Genomic DNA, 25,047 nt, shown 5'->3' on the forward strand with positions numbered 1-25,047 from the left:
TTGAATGCTGTGGGTTTATTACCCCATTGTCTGATGTGTGGTGTATCTCTGGTTCATCTATGCCCAATGACTGGCCATCAAAGGGCATGGATCAATAAGACTACAACACATTAACTTTAAGGCTTGTAATATTGTTCAAGCCTTTTTAAGATCAGCTGAAGTATAGCACAGACAGAAGCTCGTGTTTCCTGCACCGTGAGACGTCCGGTCAGTGATGTCCAGGAGTCTCTGTCTATGTCATGCTTCTCTGACTTCCAGACAGATGATGTCCAAAGCTCCTTGGTGATGTAAGTATATTTAACTGTACTTAACCTTTGTATGTTCAATATACAAAAGTGTACGCAATATCATACTTTTCCTTTAAGTTTGTATTTCATATTAACCTTTATAATAAAATTACTTATTTGCCTTCTTTAAAGCCGTATCTGAACCTTAGTGTTAAAAATATTAGCAAAACAGTATTCTATCACCTAATAGTGGTTTTAATGTATTTGGATTAAAAGTTATATTTTAGCCTTCTTGAATTGCTTCATAGACTTCATAGTGGAAAACTTATTTCAGAATCCCCTTTTTTAATACAGTTTGGTAAAGAAAGGGTCGTTAAGAGTATTTGGCAATTGTCTTGCATCTGGTTCTCATTATGTGAGGAGAATGGAGCTTTGCTGTGTCAGAAATCCCTCCCACAAGGAAAAGTAGCCAGGCATTCCAAAGTTGTGAGCTGGAACCCATGCAGGAGAACACAACAGTGTCCAAAGTCTTTTCAGAATCGGTAAGAGAAAGTCTGCTGGAATAGGAATCCCTTACAAATCAACCAAGAAGGAAGCCAAAGATGGCTGGGATTGTGGCCTGTGTCCTTCTTTCTGTTCTCACTGTAGTTAACTCCCAAGTTCAGAATTCATTTTTGGAGTATATGCAAACAAGGATGGGGGTTTTAGAGGTAAGTGAGATGAGACCAACTTTAAAATATTATGTCATTGTTAACCTACAGTAGTTATGGAAAGCTTGATGTGGGCTGATCTGAGTTACATAATATATTAATGAATATACTACAGGTTATGCAAAATGGAAGCTTCACATATCTCTTTAAGTATACAGAACAGTAATGTTTAAAATGTTTACATAATTTGTTTACTTTACGCAATTTAGAGTTTACTTTATTTGGTGTAACGCAGTCATCTCCATCCTGTTTAAATCTATAACTTTCAGCATGTCAAGAGCATTCTAGATACTGTAGTTTGCTGGAGAGCGATGGGATGAAGACCACTGGTTGAGCGAATAAGTGATATCTTGCAATCTAAACAAATAACGAAAATTACTACATTTCCCCGAGTTATATAAATAGTTAACCCAGCAGATGGCCACTAAGCCATAACGCCCAATAATAAGAGACAGAAAAATAACTTCCTAACACATGAAACATATGGATCACATCTGAAAACACTCCAAAACAATTGTCATCCTCCTTATATAAAATCACTAATGTCCCACTGTGAAGAAATCTCAACAAATCGAGTTAATCTTTTTCATCAATAAACTAGAAACAAGTATCTTCTATACAATTCTTAAAAAATGAAGAACTCCAAAATTTCTTGCGAAACACTATAGTGTAAGAATATAAATATCCTTCAAGTCACAAGTCGTTCCTCCTCTGTGCACACCTCTCCACACATGCTTCTTCCTTATACTGACAAACATACAGCTTACTAAGATATACCACATGTGTAAATCCTGCACTATGGCCAAACCATCCGCATATTTGTTTTTTTTTCTGTTAGAAAAGTTACAAAGTAAAAATATGCAAATAGAAGGGTATGTTAAAGTGCACATGATTTGCTGCAGGTTTTTTTCTGCAGTGTTATCTGCTGCCTATCAAGAATAAAATTTGTTACAAATTTTGCTGAAGATTTGTTAAACATTTCACTTTTTCCATTAAATCAGCAAATTACTTTTGCTTGAAGAATCAGATTTTAAACTCTGAACCTCATATTTATCTATAGAACCTTTCTTGTGAACTGTAGATGAATTGGCAGTTTGAAAGCGTTTCCACCTTAAGAAAAGTAGTCTTCAAACGTCTTTATATTTTGGCTGTAGCAGTTACGTTACATCTACAGTGCATATCACCACTGCAGCTAATCAATAATCTCAGTAACTAGTACCATCTACATTGGCAGAGCCACTGAGCTCAATGATTGTCTAGGCTGGTGATGTGTGCTGTTAACATGACATCACTGCTGCACCCAAAACACAGAGTCCGGGCAAGATTAAGGATCTCAATGACTGAATTCAGTTTTTTTCATTCAATACATTTGCCATAGGAAAATAAAATCCAGCCCCTCAACCTGTAGTCTGCTTTTACTAACATTGGTGAAAGACTCGTTCTAAAGAACCCACTGAAATCGACTGTATTATTGTGATTGGATGCCACCATTACAATAAATCAGTTCATGTAAATTCTTCCTCCCTAATGTTGCCACACGCCACAGTGAGTGTTATAATTAAAATAGGGAAGAGCTTAGGAACTACAGGAACTTAACTAAAAAGCAACAGACCATGTAAAGTTATAGAGGGGGGTCAACAAACTGAGGTGCAGAAAAGTTGCCAACACTCTGCTGACTTAAAAACTATAGAGTTCCAAACCTTCTTTGGTATCAATATCAGTAGAAAAATTGTGCACTGGGAGCTTCATGGCATGCATGTCCATATCCGGACAGCTACAAATAACCCTTTCTCAATGACAAGTTTGGCTGGAGTGATGAAAAGCAAGCCATCACTGGATTCTGGACCAGCATGTCTCATGGAGTGATGAATCCCAGTGTTCTCAATTGTAGCCTGGTGGATAAGTCTGGTTTAGGGCTAGGCAAATGGCACAGCAACGTTACCTGGTTAACTACATTGGGCCAACTGTAAAGTTTGGAGGAAGGATAATGCTATATAGTTGTTTTTCAGTGATTGGCTGAGGTCCTTCATTCCAGTGAAGGGAAATCTTAATGGCTCGGCATACCAAGACATTTTAGACAATTGTTTACTTCCAAGTTTGTGGAAACAGTTTGGAAAAGGCCCTTTACTGTTTTAGCATGACTGTGCCCCAGTGCACAAAGCAAGGTCCATAAAGGAATGGTTTGATGAAGGCCCTTTACTGTTGTGGCATGACTGTGCCCCAGTGCACAAAGCAAGGTCCATAAAAGAGTGGTTGGGAGAGTTTGGTGCTGGACAACTTCACTGACACACATCCATGACCTCAACCCCATCAAACACCTTTGGGACTCAATAGAAATACATTTTTTGTTCCAATATCACTGCCTAACTTCACAAATCCTCTTCTGGATGAATGGGCAAAATTTTCCACAGAAATATTTCAAAATCTTGTAGAAGGTGTCACAGATAATTGGAAGCTGTTTTAGCTGCAATATTAATGTCTATGGATAGAGATAGGATGTCATAAAAGCTCCTGTAGATAATATGTAGGTGTCGCCATACTTTTGAAATAATGTTTAAGCTTGCTTAAAAATAATTTTCCTTGGCCACACATCACTCTGTGTACTGTAAACAGGACCTGCACTGCCATGAACAATGGCAGCCAATGCCCATTGAATGATCTATTACAGGTTGTTAAGTGCTCGCAATTGAGCATGGTGTGTAGGTGTAATCAAGCACTTAAATGACTGCCGATTAATACATTTTTACATGTAGGCAGTCGTTTCGTGCTGCCGGTAGGTTTGTGTAAATGGACTTTTAGTATTTATATGCAGTTGGATTAAATCCCTTTACCATTAAAGACAATTGGTGATGTTCTTTTCATTTCCGTATGACACAAGCACGTCTAATCCTAGATAACTGATTTAACGGTTAGTAATAGCTCAGTCACTTAGGACCAGAAATTATGATTAAATTGTTATTTATTTTGCCTTTGTTGTAAGTTCTGCAGAGTACTTTAGCTGCATCATTAAATCTTTATAACTTATCACTAGTTATCTATCGCAGATGAGAAACATCAGTATTCCAAAGAGAAATCTAGTAATAACCGACTAGAAATAAATTTAACTTAGAGGGACTCTATAGATTAAAATGATTCAAGGCCTATTACATAAAAAAGTAAATGGATCAAGCTTGCTACATACATAATATATCAAACCCAATCTTACTACATAGACTTGGCAACAGTACCATGCTTACTACATAAATATAGGAACAGAGCCAAGATTGCTACATAGACAAATGAATAGAAAAAAGCTTATTACATACATTAGATATGGTAACAAAACCAAGCTTACTACATAGATAACAGGACTGAACCAAGCTTGCTACATACAGTGACGATCAAAAGGGTAACAATGTTTTGAACTTTTAACTTTCAGGCTCCATATCTCACCATCCACTACAGCTTCAAATGTGAGACTACCTTTATTTTATAGACAATCATCTTGACTATCTCATACATAAATTTGACTTGCAACTATTTAGCATATGATTAGTTACTGTATATAGATTCTTGCCACGTCTCTGCTTTTTTACTGTTTTACTCCGGGCAGTGTAAAAATCTTTCTGAATACTACAAACTAAAACCTGTTCTCGCATTCCATAAAAGCTCATAGTGTTTTTAGGTTGATTTGAAATCAAAAGGTCAATGGTTCGAATCAAGGAGCAGCCATGAAAAAGATTTGCCAAGAAAAGAGAAATAGCATCATCCAGCTCATCGGTAACCGTTTCTTGGCCCCCAAAAAATTAGCAAACTACATAATCTGAGTGCCATGACAGTTGGAAAAATATGAAATAAAGTTTATTTATCCATTCAAAAGTCGAGAGGTGGATGTCCAAGCAAAATATCGGAGTCAACAAGTTGGCTCATCACAAGGTCTATCAGTTCTGGTGCGATAAACATAGCAGTGTAGGTGGCTCCCATGCATCGTAATAGTTAGATCACAGATGCCCATGCAAATACCATGTGATGCACAAGTCTGAGGATGGTCTCCAGAAAAAAAGTGAAGAAGCCTTGACTTCAATTATGTCATGAGACGAATAGGATCGAGTTTGCAAAAAAGTACAGTATGAGAAGTGGACATTAGAAGATTGGAAACGGGTGATTTGGAGTGATTAGACAAAAGTCAATAGACTAGGCTCTGATGGGTGCAAATGGGTCTGGAATAAACAAGGCAAAAAGGGGCTAATGGATTGAGAAATTAAAGGGGCAGTCAAGTTCGGTGGAGTAAGCCTGATGATATAGGGTTGTTTCATAGTCAAAAAGCATTGGACACTTGACTAGGATCAATGGTGGTCGCTATGCTGAACTACTGTATATGTGAGTATGCTAGAAGATAATTTACTTTGTACACATGAGTATGGATATGAAAAAGACAACATAGTGTTCCACAGGACAATGACCTGAAGTAAGCATCGAGATTGGCAAAGAAATGGTTCAATAACAGTGAAGTTAAGGTGCTGAATTGGCCCCCACAATCCCCAGACCTTAACCCAATTGAACACTTTTGTGTAGATTTGAAGAAAATGCTATATACAATTGAACCAGAAGTTTACATACACTATCTAAAAAGACACATAGGCATGTTTTTCTCCCTATCACACATGAAATCAGAATGAACCTTTCCCATTTTAGGTCAATTAAGATTACCAAAATTATTTATATTTGCCAAATGCCAGAGTACTGAGAGAGAAACTGTTTTAAGGCATTATTATTACTTTATGCAAAGTCAAAAGTTTATATATACTAAGAGTAAAATGCCTTTTAAACAATATGGGACAGCCCATATGATGATGTCATATCTTTGGAAGCTTCTGATAGGTTTATTGGCAACATCTGAGTTATTTAGAGACACACATGTGGATTTGTTGTAATGCACACCTGAAACACAGTGCTTCTTTGTGTAGCACCGTGGGAAAGTAAAAAAAAATCAACCAAGATCTCAGGAAAAGAATTGGGGAGTTGCACAAGTGTCTTTTTAGATATTGTATGTAAACTTCTGGTTTCAACTGTACATACCCAAGTGAGTCGACCAGTATGCATCAGCATTGAGAACGTGTAGAAGAGACCTGGGTTCAAATTTCGGTCAAGACATGCTTGAATTTGATCTAGAGCACGACCAGAAGGATTCAGGCAAAGTTGAAAGCCAAAAGTGGACTTACAAAATAACTGAAATGTTGATCTTTAAGAGCAAAACAGTAACAATGCAGTGACATGACAAGAATATGCATAATTAATCATATGCTAAATAGTTGCAAGTCAAATTTATATATGAGATAAGCAATAGGATTGTCTATAAAATGAAAGCAGTCTCTCGTTTGAAGGTGTAGTAGATGGTGAGATATGGAGTATAAAATTCAAAACTTCAAAACATTGTTACTTTTTTTGCTAGTACGTGTAGATATAGGAACAGAAACAAGCTTGCTACATACTTTAGATATAGAACCAAACCAGAGATTACTACATTTTATTTATTTTACTCAGTTATATAACACCATTAATTCCACTTTACCTTATATAATTTGTTCACTTCTCCTCACCTCAGGGATGTTATGTCAGAGGTGTATCTAGATTTTCCAGCACTTGGGGAAGAAATCAGTTTGGTGCCCCCCCACTCACCAAGTGATTTGGGTGGTCATCATGTGACCAATTATTCCTATGCAATTTGCACACTTACAGTCATGTGATAACGAACTGTTCTTAAATATTCTCTCAATGTTCAATAAGAATCGTAGGAATAAAAGCTGGTTGTCACATGCAAGTGTGAGAATCACATATGGGTGGAGTATGGATGGCCAATCCTCAGGATAGATCATCAATGTCGGATCAGCCAGGGTCAATTGACTCTTCTAGGTGCTGGCAGCAGTATGTTGCCAAAAATGCTCGTTCCGGATCTGCTTCTGATAATGGCTGCAGCTGGGTACTGCATATCCGCCTCCTATTCAAATCAATGAGGCAGATGTGCAGTACCTTGCCACAGACACTATTAGAAGATGGAGCAGATCCAGAATTAATTATTTATGGCAACCTGCATGGGAAACAGCTAATTAGCAGGGAAGCCAAACCCTGGCAGATCAGACATTGATGAGCAAATCTAAAGATAGGCCATCAATGTTAAAGTAATCTTACAATTTATGAAATGTCACCTGTGTACAGGATCAGAACTAATAACAGCACCAGAACCACCAGAGGTACAGAAATACATAATTAGAACCCCCATCAGTACAGAAACACAGCAACATAACCACCAGCAATAAAGATCATAAGAACCACTAGAAATACAGAAATTCATCACCAGAACCACAAGTAGTAAAGATATTCATCATCAGAACCACCAGCAATACAAAAATACATCCAAATAAACCCCATCATTTCAAAAACACAGCATCAAAACCCTCATTAGTACAGAAATACACCACTAGAACCACAAGTAGTACATGATACATCAATTGTAATGTCAGGTCAGACCCATATACAGTACATTTACATTGCATGAACCTTCAACTTCCAGTACATCCTTAAAGGGACTTTGTCACCAGGTTTTTAACACCTAATCTGAGAGCAGCATAATGTTGGGTAAGAGACCCTGATTCCAGCACTGTGTCACTTACTGAGCTGCTTAGTGTAATTTTGAGAAAATCACTGTTTAATCAGCAGGAGATTATCATTAGAAGAATACTTGGTGTGCCACAAGTAGTCCAGTATACTCATGAGCTCTGTATAACTGCTCGATCTGCAGCAGAGAAAACATTGATTTTATCAAAATGACAGCAAACAGTTCAGTAAGTGAAACATCGCTTGAATCAGGGTCCCTGTCTCTACACTATGCTGCTCTGAGATGGGGGAGCAAAAACCTACTGACAGATTCCCTTTAACAATGGTAAGGAGATACTTTGGAGTTATCAGTCATCATCAGACTGCGGACCATACAGGAACCACAGTACTGATGAGAATTAGGCGGGCTTTGCACGTTGCAACATCGGTAACAATGTGTTACCGATGCTGCAGCGATAGTCCCGCCCCCGTCGCACGTGCGATATCTAGTGAAAGCTGCCGTAGCGACCTCCCTCTGGCCGGCGACCCGCCTCCTTCCTTAGGGGGCGGGTCGTGCGGCGTCACAGTGACGTCACACGGCAGGCGGCCAATTGAAGTGGAGGGGCAGAGATGAGCAGGATGTAAACATCCCGCCCACCTCCGTCCTTTTCATTGCAGCCGGGAGGCAGGTAAGGTGAAGTTCCTCGCTCCTGCGGCTTCACACACAGCGATGTGTGCGGCCGCAGGAACGAGGAACTACATCGTACCTGTCGCTCCCCCGGCATTATGGAAATGTCGGAGGCTGCAGCGATGATACGATGACGACGATTTTGCGCTCGTTCATCGTATCATCTAGGATTTACACACTACGACATCGCAAGTGACGCCGGATGTGCGTCACTTTCGATTTGACCCCACCGACATCGCACCTGCGATGTCGTAGTGTGCAAAGCCCGCCTTAGTCAGTAGCACAAATAAACATTTACATTCAGGTACCTTAGAGATGACGTTGTCTCAGATCAGAGTCGTTTGTTTCTTTTTTTCATCTTGTCCAGATGCCATGATGGCTTTTCACATTCACAGCTCGCCTCTGCAGACTTCCATCCTCTCCAGTCTTTTGCAGCACATTCTGGCATGATACCCTTAAAAATAGCAGAATGATTAGAATACTCCTATATAAAAATATTTGCCCTACACCGTGCCCCAGAATAAATAATTGAACCTCACTGTGTTCTTTGCACAAAATATGACCCAAGCACTGTTCATCTAAAGGTTCATGCCTTCCACACTGCCTTCTTCTTTCCATACTGATCCCACTTTTCACACTGTCCTCTCCCACTGTGTCCTCTTATACTGTCCAGCCTTTATACTGTGCCCCCTCATCACAATCCCCCTGCTTGCTATGGCCTCACACTGTCCCTTCATGCTACCCCCGGTCCATACTGCCCTGTCACTATCCAGCCTCTATTCTTTGCCCCCTCATATTTTTCTCATCCCATACTGTATCCTCACTATATATACATTCCCCCCTCACTCTCTCTCCCCATACTGTGGCCATAGAAACTTACCCCCTCATCGTCTCTCCACATACTGTGTCCATAGATACTTCTCCGTCCCTACCCTCTCGTCCCATACTATGTCCATAGCTTCTTCCCCTCCCCACCCTCTCTCCCCCATACATTGTCTATAGATACTTCCCACTCCCCATCCTCTCTCCCCCATACTGTATCCATAGTTACTTCCCCCCTCCCCATCTTCTCTCCCCCATAATGTGTTCATAGATACTTTCCCCTCTACATTCTCTCTTCTCCATACTGTGTCCATAGATACTTCCCTCTGCCAATTCTCTCTCCCCCATAATGTGTCCATAGATACTTCCCCCCTCCCCACTCTCTCTCCCCCATACTGTGTCCATACATACTTCCCCCCTCACTCCATACTGTTCCTCTTTGGTGTCTTCAGCTCTACTGGAGCATATACCACCAGCATTGTCTGCCGCCTATGCGGCACTGAAGAGTGACATCATCTGATTACACTACAGATGTCGCTCTGACCCAGAATTCAGGGCCAGATGTTATGATTCAGAACCATGGAAGATCACAATAGATCATTGGCAAAAAAGGTGACAAGAGCATTAGCAACTAATGTCGCCGCCATCCCCTTACTAACCATCAACACTAGAAGTAGCTAAGGGGTGAACTAATTAACATCCTATGCACTGCGAACCCAGCCGGAGAACTAGCTATCCTAAAAGACGGAAAGATGAATAGGTCTCTGCCTCAGAAATAGACCGCAAAGGTATAGCAAGCCCCCCACATTCAAAGACTACGGTGATATAGGAAAACACAATACACATATGGATGATAGGATTAGCAAAGGTGAGGCCCCATTGACTAAATAGGAAAGGATAGGAAAGGGGCTGATGGTGGCCAGAGAAAAGCCCTACAAAAATCCAAATACCTGATAGTACAAAAAGTCCTGAGATCGCATGATCTGAACTCCGTCCTATATCAGGTGCTCTTGTCAAACCAATCAACAGAAAACAGGAACAATTACAAATTCAAGAAGCAACAAACACATGGACTTATAGGAGCAAAACTCCAAACATAGCTGCAGGGAGCTTCCCAACTAAGCAACAGAGAGGGAAGTTCTTGCATGCAAATAAACTGACAATAACCACAGTAAATGACAAACCCAGATAAGAACAAAAGAACAAAAAAACATAAGAAAGAACCAAGCACTTATCTGGGGTAGGTGTGGTCTGGAGCAAGATGAGAAGGCTAGTAAACTAAAGAACAAATGAGAAGCGGCTCAGACTGCTAGGAGACCAAGGTTTAAATAGAGAAAAAACAAAAAAGCTAGCACCTAATGTGCACTACATCACTAAAAATTCCAACTGTACTTATTATAAATATGAGATTTTTGGCAAAATATTGCAATTTCTTGAGCCACCCCGCCACTTCACGGCAAATCTCTGTTGGGGCAGTCCTAACACTAAAATATTTTTATAAAATGTGCCAAAGGCCTCACATATGAAATAGTAGAACTGCTCTTAGCAGCACTCACCTGGTCTATTTCAATCCTGTACCCATGACTGAATCATGGCTGTGGGCGGGACAGGTCCAGGCAAATGCTGCATGAAGTAAATAGCCTGTGGACAGGGCCTGATGACTGAATGTGAACAGTCACCAATCGCCAAAATCTAGACAGGTGGAATACATCCCAAATTGGGGTGCATAGCAAGGTGGGGGTCAGCCACCGACCAATTCAATGAAGAAAAAACAAAAAAGCTAGCACTAAATGTGCACTACAGCACTAAAGATTCCAACTATACTTATTATAAATATGAGATTTTTGGCAAAAAATTGCAATTTCTTGAGCCACCCTGCCACTTCACGGCAAATCTCTATTGGGGCAGTCCTAACACTAAAATATTTTTATAAAATGTTCCAAACGGCCTTACATATGAAATAGTAGAACTGCTCTTAGCAGCATCACCTGGTCTATTTCAATCCCGTACCCATGACTGAATCATGGCTGTGGGCGGGACAGGTTCAGGCAAATGCTGCATGAAGTAAATAGCCTGTGGACAGGGCCTGATGACTGAATGTAAACAGTCACCAATCGCCAAAATCTAGACAGGTGGAATACATCCCAAATTGGGGTGCATAGCAAGGTGGGGGTCAGCCACCGACCAATTCAATGAAGAAAAAACAAAAAAACTAGCACTAAATGTGCACTACAGCACTAAAAATTCCAACTGTTTAAATAGGCAGAGAGTTAGCAATGGAAACGCCCATTGCTCCACACACCTAGTCTCTGTCCAAACCATTCTTGGCCACAAGAGGGAGCCTCACAGCAGCAAAAGCATAACTGACATTCACAACAGTACCCCCCCTTGAGGAGGGGTAACCGAACCCTCACCAACGCCACCGGGTCGCTTAGGATGAGCATGATTGAAGGCGTGAACCAACCTGTCCACATGAATGTCAGAAGCCACAACCCAAGAGTTATCCTCTTGCCCAGAACCCTTCCCTGTCACACGGTACTGAAGCTTCCGTCTACAGCGACGGGAATCCACAATTTTTTCAACTTCATACTCCAGATCCCCTTGTACCAAAACAGGGTCAGGAGGCGCTGCTGCAGGAACTGTTGGCTCCACATGCCTCTTCAACAAGGACTTATGGAAGACATTGTGAATCTTAAATGACGCAGGCAGAGCCAAACGGAAAGATACAGGGTTGATAATCTCCGAAATCTTATAAGGTCCAATAAATCTGGGTTTAAATTTAGGAGACGGAACTCTCATAGGAATATTTTTAGAGGACAACCACACCATGTCCCCCACTTTAAACCGGGAAACCAACAGTTCGACGCCGGTTGGCAAACTTTTGGGCAGAATTCCGTCCTATATCAGGCGCTCTTGTCAAACCAATGAACAGAAAACAGGAACAATTACAAATTCAAGAAGCAACAAACACATGAACGTATAGGAGCAAAACTCCAAACATAGCTGCAGGGAGCTTCCCAGCTAAGCAACAGAGAGGGAAGATTCCTGCATGCAAATAAACTGACAATAACCACAGTAAATGACAAATCCAGATAAGAACAAAAGAACAAAGCAACATAAGAAAGAACCAAGCACTTATCTGGGGTGGATGTGGTCTGGAGCAAGATGAGAAGGCTGGTAAACTAAAGAACAAATGAAAACCGGCTCAGACTGCTAGCAGACCAAGGTTTAAATAGGAAGAGAGTTAGCAATGGAAACACCCATTGCTCCAGCACACCTGGTCTCTGTCCAAATCATTCCTGGCCACAAGAGAGAGCCTTACAGCAGCAAAAGCATAACTGACATTCACAACAGCCAGAGGTCACTACTTCAATTGTCCTCGAGTCTGAAAGACACGAGGACAATTGATCAGTGGGAGCCGGACCGCGGCACTTTCTCTGAGTCCGGCTGTCAGCTTGACAGCCGTACTCTGAGAAGGCCGACTCCCACTATGGGGGCGGTAAAACAGAGCAGTTGGGGAGACTCAGATGGATGCATCAGGCAGCTCGACGGTAGCCACTGCCAGCATCCTATGGGGCTGCATTATACATAAAGATCTATGGAGCACTATTATACCTGGAGGGCTATGGGGCTGCATTACACATAGTGGTCTATGGGGCTGCATTATACTTAAAGATCTATGGGGCAGCATTATACATGGAGGTTTATGGGGCTGCATTACACATAGAGGTCTATGGGGCTGCATTATACATAAAGATCTATGGGGCAGCATTATACATGGAGGTCAATGGGGCTAAAATACACATGGAGGTCTATGGGGCTGCATTACACATAGAGGTCTATGGTGGTGCACTACACATGGAGGCCTATGGGGCTGCACTACACATGTAGGCCTATGGGGCTGTACTACACATGGAGGCCTATGGGGCTGCACTACACATGGAGGCCTAGGGGACTGCACTACGCATGGAGGTCAATGGGGCTGCACTACACATGGAGGTCTATGGGACTGCACTACACATGGAGGCCTATGGGGGTGCACTACACATGGAGGCCTATGGGGCAGCACTACACATGGAGGCCTATGGGGCTGCACTACACATGGAGGCCTATGGGGCTGCACTACACATGGAGGTGTATGGGGCTGCATAATGTAATATGAAGGAGACCTTATACATGGACTATAGGGGTGCATTATACATGGAGGACTATGGGGCTGCATAATGCAATATGAAGTTCTATGGGGCTGCATTATAATATATGGAGGACTATGGGGGCGAACTTATACATGTACTATGGGGGTGCATCATAATATATGGAGGACTATATGGTGCAGTATAATATATGAAGTTCTATGGGTTGAATTATAATACATGGAGGACTATGGGAGTTGCATTATAATAATTGGAGGGTTAAAAGGGCTACTTTATACATGGAGGACTATGGGAAATACATTATAATACATTGAGGATTATGGGGGTGCATTCTAATATAAGAAGGGTTATGTTGGACCCTTTATACTATATGGAAGGCTATGTGGGGGCTATTATTGTCTTTGGAGAACTCTATACAAGGGGGGGGGGGGCAAAGACACAAGCATGGGATGATAATTCTTTGTGCTGAGGAAAAAACGGCTCCTTCCCTCAGCACCCAGCTTTCCCATGCTCTGCTGTACATCTTCTCTCAGCACCCAGCTTTCCCATGCTCTTATATGGGAAAACTGAGTGCTGAGGGAAAGATGTATAGGAGAACATGGGAAAGCTGGGTGCCGAGGACATGACGGATATCAGAACATAGGAAAGCAGGGTGCTGATAGAAAAAGGCATTTCAAATCATGGGAAACCTGGGTACTGAAGTAGAGAGCCAAGTGTCAGCGTCATTATCCTGTACCCCGAGTGTTGGTGTCTTGGATGAGTCCCGCCCCAGCGGCGGTCGAGCCGCTCGGATCTGGATGTCACTACTTGTGGCTCGAGGGTCTCGGGATCCGGGGGCTTGGGGTCACACTGAATCCTGATGGGGGGGTTACTTACAGGGGAGTTAGATAGTTCTTGGCGCCACCCGTGGCGTGCGGTAATAGGGAGTACCGCCGCTGCCGTTGGGAGTTCCCAGGGTGATGGAGTGGGGCAGCTAGATGACGTTACCCTGCACGGGTAGGGAAAGGCCCCGGGACCCTGGATGGTGGGATGGATTGTAGGGGGTGCACAGGCTCACTGGTTGCAGGGGTTAATCAGGTACTCACTCAGAAGGAAAGCAGACGCTGACAACGTGGTAAACCAAGTCTCTGGGTGCCGCTGCCCTCTTGGAGAGCTCGTCCGGGTCCCGTCCCCTGCAGGACTGCCTGGTTGTCTGTGGCCTGCCTCCGTGCACAGTGTTTTAGAATTTCCAGATGGCCCGTAAGCTTGGAACTTTCCGGGCCTCGCTCCCTACTATGAGTAGCAGAGGAGCTTGCTCTCAGGAGCTCACGCTTGGGATTTCAGTGGGCTGCTTTGCTTGGAAAGCCCTATCCCCCTCGTTGCGCTAGTGCCCCCGATCTCTGAGCTTCGTGGGAACAGGCCCTGTCCTCCACAGGTTAATTGCCGGGTAGCTTGAAGCTTCTCCCTAACCTAGGCTCCATGTACCCCGACGTGCCTTCGGTCCCATCCCGGCTATTGAACTGTGGCTGCTGGCTATCCTCCAAGACTAGTCAAGCACCCACTCCCAATCTCCCGCGACCGGGTCTCTGACTCCTCCGGGTCCAGACCACCGTCTGCGACCTAATCTGCTTCTCCCCTGGGAGCTCCAACTCCCAGCTTCCTCCGAGCTCCTCACAGCTCGAGGGCTACCACTCAACTGACTTGTCACCTCCCTGCCTGACCCCTAGGTGGGCGGCCCTATTCCAGCTTAGCAGCCCACTGGTGTGCCTGACAGGGTGTGGTGCGAGTTGTGACTAGGATTTGTGAATGCTGGTGGAGGCAGTACCGCAAGATGGGGACCCAGAACCATGGGGGGTTGAGTCCTGCATGGAGCGAGAAAGATTGTGCAGAACCCTGTGACGACCTGAATAGTCCAGGGCGTCACATTGGTGCCATTATCCCGTACCCCGAGTGTCGGTGGAGGGGGGTGCCCCGGTCCAAACTTTGCAATGGGGCCCATCAAACTCTAGTGATGCCACTGGCCTCTGGTCATGTTTCTCCCCTCTCCATATCTTAGGGCTACCATATTTCTCATCTCTCATCAGGGCTCTCATATTTCTCCCTGCTTCTCTCCTCAGAGCTTTCATATAACCCATCGCTATCATCGCTATCTATTTCAGGCCTATCACATTTCTTCCCTCTCCTTTCCTTAGTGCTGTCATGTTTCTCCCTGCTTCTTTCCTCGGGGCTGTCATGTTATCCACCTCTATCTATTTCAGGGCTGTCATGTGTCTCCCATCTCCTTACTTCAGGGCTGCCATATTTCTCATCTCTTTTCAGTGCTGACATCATGTTTCTTACATGTGTGAGGGCTTTCATGTTTTTCACCTCTTTTCACCTCATGGCTGCTATTTTTCTCTCCTCTCTTCAGAGCTGTCATATTTCTCACCTCTCTCACATCATGGCTGTTATGTTTCTCCCCTCTCCTCACTTCAAGGCGGTCATGTTTTTCCCTCTTTTCTACCTCAAGTCTGTCCTGTTTCTTCCTTCTCCTCCCCTCAGAGTTGTTATATTTCTCACCTCTATTTACCTCAGGGCTGTAATGTTTCTCCTCTCTCTTAACCTCAAAGGCCTTTCATATTTTTCACCTTTTCTCAGGGCTGTCTTGTTCCTCACCTCTCTTCACCTTATGGCTGTCATGTTTCTCCCTCCCCTCACCTCAGAGCTGTCAGGATTCTCACCTCTCTTTACCTTATTTGTATATTGTACTTGTATGCATTTGAAAACAAGGTCAAGTCAGAGGGACTCCATAATAAGCAATGGGTTCCCTTTGGAACAGTCAAGCAATGAAACTATTTTGCCCATGAATTCTGTTTGTCTGTTCCTAAAAAAGGAAACAATCAATATATGCAAGCAGAAATGTGATCAGAGTCTATTAAGTGCGGTAAGAATCTGAATGTATTTTTAGACACATCTAAACTTTTATCTTCAAGGAATATAGAGATTCTCTTTTTTATATACACATACAGTGGCAAATCTTGTAAATACATAGCACACATATTGTAAGTATACAACGGTGCGCACATATTTACACCTATACATTCATAGCCATAATCTCATGCACATACACAGACGTATTCACACAGTCATAGGCATATTCCCATATACACAAGGTTAGGTTTTATTCAGACGTCAGTATTTTGCTTTTAAGCCAAACAATGGTATTGTGTTTTTAGTGTCTTGGATCTGTGTATTGTCAGTGTTTTTCACATATGGATAAATAAATTATAAAGCTTCTCCTATTGAATGCAATGTTATAACCAAGAACATTCAAGTACGTCATTGGTTGCCTCCCCGCGGTTACCATTGGCTCTAGCGGCGAGCCCGTGGTAATCCCCACACATCTCTGCTGCTCTGATTTAGCAGAGATGTGTGGCTAACAGGCCCAGGAGGATCGGAGATCCACCCTCGCCTGTTTACCCCTTAGATCACGCTGTCAAATGACAGCGCAATTTAAATTGCTGCGGTGAGCATTGCGCTGTGTCCCGCCGCCAATGGTGGCCCCTTGACAGGGCTCCAATCTGTTGCCACGGTAGCGCTGGGTCAGCTGATGACCCCTGATGCTACCATGACGAAATTCCTGTGAGTACCGACAGAGCACTCACAGGCACACTGCATTTCTGTTGAACAGAGCGATGCTGCATTGATCAGCAGAAACGCACAGGCAATTGGACTGTGCAGTAATAAAAATCCCCTAGGAGGTACTAGTAAAATACATAAAAAATTTAAAAAAAGGTTTTTAAAAATATGAAAAAATAAAAAAACCTAAAAGTTGAAATCACCCCTCATTTGCCCCATTGAAAATAAAACTGTTAAAAAAATTAAAAAATATACATGTTTAGTGTCGCCATGTTCAGAAATGCCAGATCTATGAAAAGGTAAAATCAATTAACAAGATCAGTACACGGCGTGGCAAGAAAAAAATTCCAACCGCCAAAATTAAGTTTTTTGATCGCCGCAAATTTTTTAAAAAATAACAAGCTATCAAAACTTAGCATCTGCACAAAAATGGTACCATTAAAAGGGGTGGTTCACCCATATTTATTATTTGCTAGATCGATATTATGTTGAGAAACAATGTTTCTGTCAGTGGCGCTATTGCGGACCGCTGTTCCCCATCGCCTGACCCCGGACTCCTTGACCTCGGGGATCCGGTGATGTCACGTCAAGTTCCTGATCACGTGATATCACCGCGGCCGGCAGCAGTCTCCGTGAGTGATTGGCTGTGGGCGGTGTTTCACCGCTCAGCACAGCTCATCAGCTCCCTGCTCCCTCCTCCCTCACAGCAAAGCGCCGAAAGCAGGAGACACGCTGGGCTGTGACGAGCGGTTAAACACTGCCCACAGTCCAGTGACTCAGGAAGACTGGGTCAGCCACAGTGATGCCACTTGATCTGTAACTTGATGTGACATCACCGGATCCCTGAGGTCACGAAGTCCAGGGGTCAAGCGATGGGAAGAGCAGACTGCAATAGCGCCGCTCACAGGCACTATTGCCAAGATAAGGTATTTGAGAGAAACATAGTTTCTCAACATAATATCGATCTACAAAATAATAAATATGGGTGAACCACTTCTTTAAAAACATCATCTTAAGATTCAAAAAAATAAGCCGTCACTGAGCCCCAGATCCCGAAAAATGAGAACGCTACGGGTCTCGGAAAATGGTGACAAAAGCGCTACTCTTTTTTTGAACAAACTTCTGAATATTTTTTAACCCTTTAGATAAAAGTAAAAGTATACGTGTTTGGTATCCACGAACTTGTACCAATGTGAGGCATCATACAGACGCATCAGTTTTACCATATAGTGAACACTGTGAATAAAAGACTCCCAAAACAATCGTGCAATTACACTTTTTTTTTTTGCAATTTCACCGCACTTGGAATTTTTTCCTGTTTTTATAAAAAGTTATGGCTTTCGGAAAAGGGAAGGAAAATACAAAAATGAAAAATGTAAAAATTGCCCGGGGTGAAGGGGTTAAACACACACAGCATATGGATGCCCTCCCAGTGCTGTTTGTGTTTTTCACAGACACATATACTTGTAATGGCACCTTCCATCCCTGCAGTTGGAAAACAAAAGGACTCAGTGTACTGATTGATGACTGATTAGTTTCTAGTATGATGTTTTTCACTGGCGGCTATTAAACAATGTTTTTCTGTAAAACACCAATATGTTTACAGTATATGGCTGAAATCGTTCAGCCAGTGTCTAATACATGCTGCCAGTGGATTGAGCAGCATGTATCAGCTGTCAGGTTCCCTTTAATTCAGAGTAAAATACAGTCTTGTAAAGAGAACAACTGGATCCAATTAAGGCCCCTTTCACACGTCAGTGATTCTGGTACGTTTGTGCTTTTTTTTAAACGTACCAGAATCACTGACATACGCAGACCCATTCTAATGAATGGGTCTGCTCACACGTCAGTGATTTGTCACTGCACGTGTCTCCGTGCTCCTTCTGTGCCGGCTGATTACTGTCGCGCATATTCATTATGCGCGACACAGCCGACCCGGAAGCAGCTCCTGCAGGGGTCACCGCCGGCCGGATGCTGCGTCACGGGAGGATTCAGCACCACGGACAGCGGGAGCGGGTGCAGGTGAGTGAATCTCTGAGTGCAATCACGGGCCATGGAGAACGGAGCCCGGATTGTACTTAGACAACCCACGTGTGCCGTGATTTTCGGCACACGCAGGGACTAGAGTTGAGCGCGGTTCGCGGTTCGAGGTTCTCCAGTTCGAGGCTCGAGTGATTTTTGGTGGTGTTCTAGATCGAACTAGAACTCGAGCTTTTTGCAAAAGCTCGATAGTTCTAGATACGTTCGAGAACGGTTCTAGCAGCAAAAAGCAGGGCTTTTTACAGCTACAGTGTGCAGGAGCCATCGCTGGCAGCCTGCCACAAGCTGGTAACCAAGATAAACATCGGGTATCCAAGCAAAGCGCTTTGGTTAGTAACCCGATGTTTATCCTAGTTACGTGCAGGAAGCCCACACTTCCCCGCTCAGCTCGCTCCGCCCCCTCCTGCCCGCGGCATGTACTCACGTACACACACACACACACACACGCACACTGCACTCTGCACACATGGTCCCGCTCGGCTTACCTGCGGTGATGAAGTCCCGCCATCCCGACCTCAGCGCTGTCACTGTCCTTCATGGCCGCCGCTTGTCACATCACCTTCTCTCGCTTCCGACCCGAGACTGACTAGCGGTGACGTCACGGGCCTCTCACGATGCTTGGCTGTGAAGGCGGCGGTCATTGAACTCAGTGACAGGTGCTGTCAGCAGTGCTGGAGATCAGCGCAGGTAATGTACCTCGCTGACAGCAGCACTTGTCATGCCCTGCAGTGACCTGGGCTGACCCATTGATGTTAGCTCAGGTCACTGCATTGCTCTCCCAGCCAATGGGGAACATTCTGCTCTTCATTGACTGGGACAGTGTGGATCGTCATGGCAACCCCTTGGATTACACCAGACCTGGATTTGTTTTTCTTTCTAATAAATTGGTTAAAGAGGGAATGTTTTGGGGAGTGTTTTTTCAAATAAAAATGTGTTTGTCGTCTATTTTTTTTTATTACTGACTGGGTTGGTGATGTCGGGTATCTGATAGACGCCTGACCTCACCAACCCCAGGGCTTGATGCCAGGTGACATTACACATCTGATATTAACCCCATATATTACCCCGTTTGCCACCGCACCAGGGCGCGGGATGAGCTGGGGCGAAGCACCAGGATTGGCGCATCTAATGGATGCGCCACTTCTGGGGCGGCTGCGGCCTGCTATTTTTAGGCTGGGGAGAGTCCAATAACCATGGACCTCCATAGTCTGAGAATATCAGACCCCATCTGTCTGCTTTACCTTGGCTGGTGATCCAATTTTGGGGGGACCCCTACGTGTTTTTTTTTTAAAATTATTTATTTAATTTAAAATAACAGCGTGGGGTGCCCTCAGTTTTGGATTACCAGCCAAGGTGAGGTTGCCAGCTGTGGTCTGCAGCCTGCAGCCGTCTGCTTTACCCTAGCTGGCTATCAAAAATGGGGGGACCCAACGTCATTTTTTTTTTTTAACTATTTTTTAAATAGAAAAAATTAATGGGCTTCCCTGTATTTTGATTGCCAACTAAGGTAACGGCAGGCAGATGGGTTTGGCAACCCATAGCTGTCTGCTTTATCTGCGCTGAGAATCAAAAATACCGCGGAGCGCTACGTCATTTTTTTTAAAGATTTATTTTTACAGCACTGTGATGTCCAGCAATCACAATACAGGGAAGCCCATTTTGTTTTTAGTTATTTAAATAAATAATTAAACAAAATATATATGGGCTCCCGCTGCATTTTTTGTATTACTAGCTAAGGGTAATCCAAGCAGCTACTGGCTGCTAACCCCCACTGCTTGGTGTTACCTTCACTGGCAATGGAAAATCCAGGGAAGCATTTTTTATTTTTTTTGCCAAAAAACTACAAAAAAAGGACGTGAGCTTCGCCATATTTTTGTATGCTAGCCAGGTATAGCAGGCAGGTGCTGGAAGAATTGGATACAGCGCCAGAAGATGGCGCTTCTATGAAAATGCCATTTTCTGAGGCGGCTGCAGACTGCAATTCGCAGCAGTGGGGCCCAGAAAGCTCAGGCCAACCTGTGCTGCGCATTCCAATCCCCAGCTGCCTAGTTGTACCTGGCTGGACACAAAAATGGGGCGAAGCCTACGTCATTTGTTTTCTAATTATTTCATGAAATTCATGAAATAATAAAAAAAGGGCTTCCCTTTATTTTTGGTTCCCAGCCGGGTACAAATAGGCAACTGGGGGTTTGGGGCAGCCGTACCTGCCTGCTGTACCTGGCTAGCATACAAAAATATGGCGAAGCCCACATAATTTTTTCAGGGGGCAAAAAACTTCTGCATACAGTCCTGGATGGAGTATGCTGAGCCTTGTAGTTCTGCAGCTGCTGTCTGTCTGTATGGAGAAGAGCAGACAGCAGCTGCAGAACTACAAGGCTCAGCATACTCCATCCAGGACTGTATGCAGCAGTTTTTTGCCCACCAAAAAATGACGTGGGCTTCGCCATATTTTTGTATGCTAGCCAGGTACAGCAGGCAGCCACGGGCTGCCTCCAACCCCCAGTTGCCTATTTGTACCCGGCTGGGAACCAAAAATATAGGGAAGCCCGTTTTTTTAATTATTTCACTTATTTCATGAAATAATTAAACAACAAATGACGTGGGCTTCGCCCCATTTTTGTGTCCAGCCAGGTACAACTAGGCAGCTGGGGATTGGAATCCGCAACACAGGTTAGCCCGAGGTTTCTGGGCGCCTCTGCTGCGAATTTCAGTCCGCAGCCGTCCCAGAAAATGGCGCTCTCATAGAAGCGCCATCATCTGGCACTGTATCCAACTCTTCCAACAGCCCTGGAGCCGGGTGGCTTGTTGGGTAATCATGAGTTAATACTGGCTTTGTTTTACTAGCCAGTATTAAGCCAGAGATTCTTAATGTCAGGCACGTTTGACCCGGCCATTAAGAATCTCCAATAAAGGGTTAAAAAAAAGACACCACACAGAGAAAAAAAACTTTAATAGAAATAAATACACAGACACATTAGAGACTCCATCTTTATTACCCCCTGTCAGCCCAATAAATCCCCAATAAACCAGCGCTGATAAGAGGTTTTTAATAGAGGCTTAAATTATAAGCAGCAATTTCAGCGTTCCAAGTGCCTTTAAATGAATTTGAAGAAACTGCACATCAGGATTGTAGTGAGGATTGTAGTGAGGATGAGGTGCCCCAGTCCATTACTTGATGAGCTGGGGCACCTCATCCTCACTACAATCCTCACTAGTGTAGTAGTAGTGACGATTGTAGTGAGGATGAGGTGCCCCAGCCCATCACTTGATGGGCTGGGGCACCTCATCCTCACTACAATCCTCACTACAATCGGGAAGCAGCGTGCAGCCTTCACTCCGTGAGTGATCAGTGCTGCTAGCGGTAACAGCGGTAACGCTGACAGACGCGTTACCATAGCAACGGTGCTCCCGGAGCCGCGGTTAGCGGTGACGTCACCGCTAACTGCGTTGCTATGGCAACGGTGATCTCCGTTAATGACCGGCTGTGTCAGCCGGTCCCTAACGGAACGGGGAGTCGGCCATGTGCTAGAGCATATCGCCGGTACACGGCGATACACAAATGTGCACCGTGTACCGGAGAGATGCACTCGCAGGTCCTACATGACGCGTCATAGTCATGTGACCAGTCTGTAGCCAATGAGATAATAGCCACGTGACTGGTCACATGGCTATTTTGACGTCACGATAGGTCCTGCTTCTCTGCTGGCAGTGCCGGTCACCGGGAGGATTCAGCGATCATCAGATGGAATAGCGGCAGGAGACAGAGTGCAGGAGGGATCGCGGGGACCGGTAAGTGTTATGGCAATGTTTATTTACTGTATGTGTACATTTATAATGCATTTTTATGTGTTTGTGATTGCCTCCCATTATAGCCTATTGGTTCGAGTTCGGTTCGTCGAACGTTCGATGAACCGAACTTGAACGGGAGCTCCGTTCGGCGAGCCGCCCTCGAGCCGAACCGCGACCGGTTCGCTCATCTCTAGCAGGGACATGTGCGTGTTTTACACGCCAGTGAAAAACGTCTGTGTTTTTGACTGACGTGTGAAACGGGCCTAACATTGATGCAGTTATGTAATATGTATGCAGCATGTTACTCAATCACACTTTTATATATTTCTTGCATTAGTATAAATTTTACCAACTCTACCTGGTTAAACATATACTGTGTATAGAAACAGTGAGTACACCCCTTACATACTGTTATACAGCTGTACACTGACTACTTTACATTGTGTCAAATTATCTCATCTTCAGTATTGTTCCATGAAAAGATATAATAAAATATTTACAAGAATTTGAAGGGTGTACTCACTTTTCTGATATACTTGTATACTGTAAGTATAGTAAGACATTAATGTTTCTTCAAGAAAATGTCAAAGTGCCCTTAACTTTTAAACAGAAGAGATGACTTAAGGCCGCTTTACACGCAACGACATCGCTAAAGAGATGTCGTTGGGGGTCACGGAATTCGTGACGCACATCTGGCCTCGTTAGCGACGTTGTTGCGTGTGATACGCAGGAGCGACCGTTAACAAGCGATAATATTCACCATATCGTTGCTCGTTGACATGCTCCTCTATTCCCAAATACCTTTGCTGCTGCAGGTACGATGTTGTTCGTCGTTCCTGAGGCAGCACACATCGCTATGTGTGACACCGCAGGAACAACAAACATCTCCTTACCTGCGTCCACCGTCAATGAGGAAGGAAGGAGGTGGGCGAGATATTCCGCCCGCTCATCTCCGCCCCTCCGCTTCTATTGGTCGCCCACTAGGCGGTTCGCCGGTCACAGCGACGTCGCAGGGAAGGTAAGTCCGTGTGATGGGTGTTAGCGATGTTGTGCGCCACGGGCAGCGATTTGCCCGTGTCGCACAACCGATGGGAGCTGGTACGCACGCTAGCGAGATCGGTAACGATATCGCAGCGTGTAAAGCGGCCTTTAGGGCCATTTCACAATGGATTTTCTCCTACATTCAGTGACCCCGTTATTGCTCACATCCAAACGTCCCGCAAAACGGGATTCGGACATATGCGCTGACAGTCCCATTGACTACATTGTTATTAACAGAGCCACTGTGTGCTCTATTGTCCACCATTTTTGGCCATATATGCCTGTTGGACGTGCACACCAAGACCTGGTCTACTACGTCTAGCTGTCCGCCTCCAATAGATGTATATGGCTGAAAATGTTGGGTGAAAAAGTACTTACTATAATCTTTCTGATTTTAGGAATTCCTAGAACACAACAATAAGTTCTGTCACTTAGAAGATTGCAAAAATGATTGGCAAAACAGCATGTTTCAGCCAAAATTCTAGGCAGGGATTGATCATAAATCAAGCTCTCTTGAAGAAAAAATTGAATTCAGGAACCTTTTTCAAGGGTTCACTCATGCTAATGATTTAGCGTATAGTTGCTGCATGGTAGCTTGGTGGTTAACACTGTTACTTTGCAGAACTGTGGTTCTGGGTCTATAACTCCCAATGGGAAATTTTTTATGTTTACCCTATGTTTGCATCAGTTACCTTTGGGTATTCTGTCTTATTCTGACAGTCCAATAGGGAATGTAGATTATGTGTCCCAATGGGGACAATGAGTGATGGCAATGTCTCTTAGGCCTAAAACACACTTCCACAAAAAAAACGTGCGTGTGACACGGTCCGTTTTTCGGGTCCGTGTTCCGTTTTTTTTGGGCGTTTCTCCGGTACGTATGGCATCCGTGTGATGGCGTATGCGAGCCGTGTGTGCGTGTGGAATGTTCGTATTGACATACAATACGTACGTGTGCAGTCCGTGTGCCGTCCATTTTTTCAGATCCGTATTTTCCCACAAATAACCTTGTTAGCCCATCATAATGTGCTCCTGGTGTGTTAAATTGGTCAATTAACTACCCAATTTGGTTTGTTTGCTTAAAAAAACTTAAAAAACTTGGCTTCTGAGATCATTCTCACATTAGACACACTCCAAAATGTCTCTCTCGAATGAAGCAACCATGTATTTGCTCTGGTTGATATCTCGGAGATTTGGGGTTAGGCGACATATGATTGAAGAAGAGCCACCACTGGAGAGAAGGATATGGATTCACCCCCTTGTGAAGCTCAGGAAAACACATGGGCATTTTAATATTCTCTATGGCGAAATGCGGAAATTTCCACCAAAATTCCAAGCCTACTGCCATCTCACCATGAATTCATTTGACAACATCCTTGGCCTTGTGTACCATCGTTTGAAGCATCAGG

The 25,047-nt window shown here is 43.9% G+C and overlaps 1 protein-coding gene across 2 annotated transcripts in view; it reads left to right on the top strand.

Moving 5' to 3' along the window:
* Positions 1–737: 737 nt before the first annotated feature.
* OLFML3 (olfactomedin like 3) overlaps positions 738–25,047 on the top strand; it is an 85,744-nt gene continuing 61,434 nt past the window's right edge. For both annotated transcript variants that reach the window (XM_075335606.1, XM_075335607.1), the window contains exon 1: positions 738–937. In XM_075335606.1, coding sequence (XP_075191721.1) covers positions 830–937 — 108 coding nt within the window. In that variant the 5' untranslated portion in view covers positions 738–829. The remainder of the gene's footprint in view (positions 938–25,047) is intronic.

The sequence above is a fragment of the Anomaloglossus baeobatrachus genome, chromosome 2 (genome assembly GCF_048569485.1).
Source record: "Anomaloglossus baeobatrachus isolate aAnoBae1 chromosome 2, aAnoBae1.hap1, whole genome shotgun sequence".
NCBI classification, from domain to species: Eukaryota; Metazoa; Chordata; class Amphibia; order Anura; family Aromobatidae; genus Anomaloglossus; species Anomaloglossus baeobatrachus.